The sequence below is a fragment of the Cyprinodon variegatus genome, unplaced genomic scaffold (genome assembly GCF_000732505.1).
Source record: "Cyprinodon variegatus isolate N-32 unplaced genomic scaffold, C_variegatus-1.0 Scaffold483, whole genome shotgun sequence".
Classification (NCBI taxonomy): Eukaryota; Metazoa; Chordata; class Actinopteri; order Cyprinodontiformes; family Cyprinodontidae; genus Cyprinodon; species Cyprinodon variegatus.
In genome coordinates, this window is record NW_015150936.1 from 115,688 (window position 1) to 121,143 (window position 5,456).

Consider the following 5,456-nt stretch of genomic DNA (forward strand, 5'->3'; position numbering starts at 1 on the left):
CAAGGGGGATGGGTTTAAGTGCAGAGAGAGAATTTCTCCATTGTGAGATCAATAAAGTTCAACTATGTATTATTTTTTACAAACAAGATTAAGACACAGACTCGCTCACTCCTGTCCTGTAGGTGGCAGGAATACACTTAAAGTAAGATCTATGGGCTAGCTGCAAATAAAATCAAAATATTGGTTAAAAAGCAAATTGCTATTTTAATTTCAAGCTAGCTCTAATCCCCGCCTAATATGCTGTTTGGAAACAATTTCTGTATTTCCGTAATTATGTAAAATAAGCAGGTGGTTGCTCTGAAATTATGATGGTATGGATTAGAGATGGAAATTAGAAAGGAATCAACTGTTTTTCAGCTGATATTTGAAAGCTGTGTGTTTATTATTGGTGAGTATTACACGGTGTTTGCATCCATAGCAACAGAGAGCTCAGATACTTAGCGCTACATCCCTGACTGGAAAAATCCAAACATCAGATCCATGTAAACAGGATGATGTCTGTTTATTAACCATTGAACTGCCTTATCAACACAGCACAGAGGAATCTGTGCTACTGGAATAATTAGCAAACATCAGACTGCCGATGTAGGTACCAGAACTGCTCAGGGCCCCACCCATTCTAATGACGTCATCATATGGCAACTCCACTCGGACAAAGTCAATCGCACCAGTATCTTAAGAATCACATCTCTACTGGAGTCAACTATAAGCTGTATTTTAAGTTTAACTAAACCTATTTTTTATATTTCTATCAATTATTTTAAATATACCTGTCACACTGGGTCATTTGTTCAATTAATTAATCAGATCTGCCTGCAGTTACACTGGGGCCCCACTGGGGGTGGTATCTAGTTTTATCACTAGATGACCATTTTCCGTTTTTCTTTCTTTTCTGCTCATTCAGGTTTGAGCACAGCAAACCCGTAAAGAAGGAGGAGCTGCCCACTACCCAGACGCTGCCGCCAGCCTCTGCCTCCGGCCCGCAGGCCCACCCCTCCGACCCTGAAGCCTCGTCCGTATCGCCTGCATCAGGGGCTCAGGACTGGGTCATGGCTGCTGAGTTCGTTCCAGGGCAGCCTTACTGCGGTCGAGGTAACCCTCCAACTCTCAGGATACGTTCCTTATGGCGTCCCCTGGTGATCGACCATGTGATCGCACGCATGTCCTATGTTTAAAAGCAGGCAGGCAGGAAAAGGGGCAAAAGTCAACAAGCTTTGACCTGAAACTGTGAAAGTTAAGGATAAATTCCTATTTACATAAGTTGTATTTTTTTACCTGTTTTTCTTATTTGAATGTTTTATTAGACTCATAATTGTTTTTCCTTTTTATATGAATAAATGTGGGCCTACTGGAAAGAATGTGCCTGTAGAGTATTTAATGCTTATTTAATATGGGTTATCATCCATTCACTACAAATGTCTTAAGAAGAAAAGTAACCTCCAGATTCCACATCCTCCGCTCACGTACGTCGTGCGGCATACCTGTTGGTCGTGTTAATCAATGAGAACTGTTCCATATCCTCCGCTACTCCTCCCCATGCCACCGTCCACATACGTCTTCTCCGCCCCTCACCTATTTTTAGCTCCACTCCAGTCCGGCCAGGTCAAGATCCACAACTGCAATCGAAACCAAACAGGAAAAAGAACATTGAGAAGATCCTGTTTGTCACATCAAAATATGGTAACGATGGATCAGTAACTAGAAATTAGAGAATAATTCTTCTATATTCCCCAAAACTAAGACTGTTTATGATTGGATGCAAACTATTGGTTCTTCAACAGACCAGGAAGCTGATTCCTCATCTCCATCAAAATATTTATTTTATACGGAGAGCCTTAGAAGTTTACTCATACCAGTCAAAACAAACTTCTTATCTGAGGAATGGATGAAGAGATGCTGAGTTTGGAGATGGAGAGCAGAGTTCATCCAAACCGTGGATGATCCTAGTTATTCCTATATTAAAGCTCTACAACTCAAAGAAAATATTTGGGCAGAAACTGAACTTCTGCTGGATGCTGATGAGGATTTTATTTTTAACGTCAAATTAAATTAAGCGTTAATTTCCACGTTTTGCTTCTATGAATTTAATAATAATAATATAGCGCATGCTCTCCTGGAGCTCCGAGGAAGTCGGAGCGGAGTAGGACTGGAGGAGCAGCAGAGGATGTAGGCTTTGCTTTGGGCAGACGGTCTGGAGCGCGGCGGGGCGGGAACGGAGGATGTGGGTTTTTGGGGTAAATTTATTCAGAGAGTTTATAACCAAAGAAAGAAGAAGAAGCAAAGAAGCAATCATAATGAAATGAAATAAGCTCCAATTGATTCTGTCATTTTTTATGAAGCAATGCAGTCTAGCTCTATTATGGAGTATTAGGGCCAGGCTAGACAGTTTTATTTTTTTTAAATACAAAAATAAAGCAGAAGAATTAGGAGAATGAAGTCATCAGACTACAACCCATTTCAGAAAGAAAGCTGTTTTCTTCCACACAGACATAGTCGTTTGCACAATTGTTTCAATGTTGTGATAATTATTTAATCCTAAAAGACTTGATATTCACAACTTCACAAGATGCTCTTCTTTCCTCATTTTAGGAAAGACAGCTTCTGGTAAGAGTTGTCATAAAAACAACTTTATTCTAGTAAATTCCCGACTCTATTCTTGTAATATTACGACTTATTTCTCATAATATTGTAACTTTATTTTCCTAATGTTACGAACCTGGAGCAGTTTGGATTCTGTTTGTTTCCACTGTTCCTGCAAACTCTACGGCCTCCATGGCTGAGATGCTAGATTTCCCTCAGAGCACCAGCCTACTTCTGTTTCTCTAGTGACCTTTGACCTGAATGTAGCTGGTGGCCCACAGCCTGCATCTGGCAAAGTCCCAGGCATTTTCATTAATGAACGTTTGGGCTAATTGCTTCAACGATGCCTACAGTTCATGAAGCTTCATGTGAACATGTCGCCACCTACTGGTGGATTGCAGAACTACAGTTAGTAATATAATCTGGGATTCTATGCAATTGTTTTTTTCCCCCTAGTTTAGTTCCTTTGATATTGTTAATGATTGGTGTGTATAATAAAACAGATTTCTGAATAAATATTGCTTTACGTTGTCGATGTCGTTGGTGAGCAGCAATGACTCATGGTTCGTCTGTGGCTGTGCTTTGTGAGCAGCTGAGCCGGTGAAGGTGGAAAGCTCCACCCCTCTCATCGAGGAACTCGACAGCAACGCCGGCCCCGACGGCAAAGACCTGCGGAAGCAGCTGTGTCCGTACGCCGCTGTCGGAGAGTGTCGCTATGGAGTCAACTGTGCGTATCTCCATGGTGACGTGTGCGACATGTGTGGTCTGCAGGCTCTGCATCCCAGTGACAGTGCCCAGCGCTCGGAGCATACCAAGGTGGGTTTATTCACTTTAAGCCCTAGGCAGAAAATAATATAGATTTAGTCCTTAGATATAGAAGACCAAAGAAATATTAGGGCCTGCAAATATAAAACTACAAGAAAATCCTTTAATTCCAAAATTAAAACATAGATTTTAGGAAAAAGGTATTTAAATAGTGGATGGGAAAATAGAAATGTTTCCTTCCAGCATTGATGTTTTGCATACGTCTGCAGTTTATTCAGCTCTGCTTGGGTTATTTTAGCTAAATGGCTGCTAACAGTTAAAACGCCCTAAACACGCCATGTTTAGAACGGAGCATCGAGGAGTGATAATCGGTTGGAAGTGGTTCCAACCTTTCAATCCTCCAGGAATCATTCAAAGAGAAGAAAAATCAAATCAGCAGCAGATCCTTTTCCGATATCATCGCAACCCAAGCTAGAAAAACAATCCCCTTTAACAACCCTCCTTTCAGAGACGTATGCTGTTTTTTTTAATTCACGAGAACGCGAGTACAGACTCTTGTTCTCACCAAGTATGTTGTTGAGAAGAACTCAGGAAAGTTCGGACTCTGGGAGAACAGGAGAAATCTGGGTCAACTGGACCAGTAGCGTACTGATGACATCACCACACTCAGCTAGTCTGGAGCTGCATTTCATCTCCTGTTATTAATAGTCTCTAGATAATTATAAATTCTAACTTTTTTCATTTAGTGGAGGAATGATAATGAGCACAGTCAGATAAACACAAATCAAATGAACATTTTGCCAAATAAAACAAAAATATCGCCATCAGAGCCAGCGGTCTTTCACAGACGGCTGTGCCAAGGGAGGGCTGCTAACGTTAGCGCGTCTGCAGCAGCCACGGCAACGCTAAGGACTTAGCCCTGGCTGCCGTTACTCTAGGAGGTCCGCTGGTTGCCGCGGTCCTTTCAACTTCCGGAATTTTTTTTTAATTATTACGCACTAGAATTACAATATTCCTCATCAGAACTGTATTATAGATATCACTAATTACATTTCCACCAGTAGAAATAAAATTTTAAATACTCTGGAATCAAATTTGTACTAGTAAGAACTAAATTTATCTCTAAATCTCTAGTTTAAGTGGCCGTTTCAACATATTTGCTTGATTATATCTATAATAGTATTCCTCCTGTCTACAATGAACATTTCAGATATCCGGAATGTAATTCTGCACTTTTCCACATTCATGTGTATTGGGCCGATAACAGAAATGACAATACTCCTCTCTATAAAAACCATTCTGGGTGTCTAAAATTAATTTCAGATCTCTCTAATCTAATTCTCATTGGTCATAATGTTTTATTTCATATATCAAGAATCAATGACTAATAAAAATAGCAGGTTCTGCTGCTTTAATGAGGCAAATAAATGGCAAATGTGGGAATTCTGACATTTTTCTCTGTCGTTCCTGCTGCTAGCATGTTGTTGTGCTAAATGAAAATGAACCCCTTAGTCTTTCCTTTCGGACTTTGAATCTCCCCCCCGCCCGGGTGGTTTGGAAAAGTCCACTGAAAACGCTTCACCTTCTTCTAAGCTGCACGGTTCAAAGCGTGGGGAAAAAGCATGGGCTTATAGTCCAGAAAATACGGTAATTGTTTAATGTAGTAGTTTGTAGTCATATTCCAGTTTAATATTTTTATAGTTTAATATTTACAATTCAGTGCTTCAGATACTGAGTCTAATTCAGTACAGCTTAAAGATAAAACATTTATCACTCATTTAATAGTCGCTTATTACTGTATTTAACCCTTTATAAGACAAGTTACTGTTTTTGATCCCTCGCATCCCCCTTACAAATGGAGTCGTCCCCCCCCCCCAACTCAGTGAAGTCTAGAAGCACTAGCTCAGGGGTCTGCAACCTTTCATATCCAAAGAGCTGTTTTGCCCAGAGTACGACCAAATAAAAGTTGTTTAGAGCTGCAAAATATACCATGACTTTTTCTAGAAAACCTTTTTTTTTTTTAAAAGCTTAGTTGTTGCCATCTCAAACAATCAATTCATATATTTTTTTTTATGTTAAAATGTATAATTTACAAGCTAATTCATAGAAAA

At 40.0% G+C, this 5,456-nt stretch overlaps 1 protein-coding gene across 1 annotated transcript in view; it reads left to right on the top strand.

Annotated features, from left to right (window-relative positions):
• mkrn1 (makorin ring finger protein 1) overlaps positions 1-5,456 on the top strand; it is a 16,162-nt gene that overhangs the window by 3,796 nt on the left and 6,910 nt on the right. The window contains exons 3-4 of the mRNA XM_015390033.1: positions 905-1,092; positions 3,173-3,396. Of these exons, the coding sequence (XP_015245519.1) occupies positions 905-1,092; positions 3,173-3,396 (412 nt within the window). The remainder of the gene's footprint in view (positions 1-904; positions 1,093-3,172; positions 3,397-5,456) is intronic.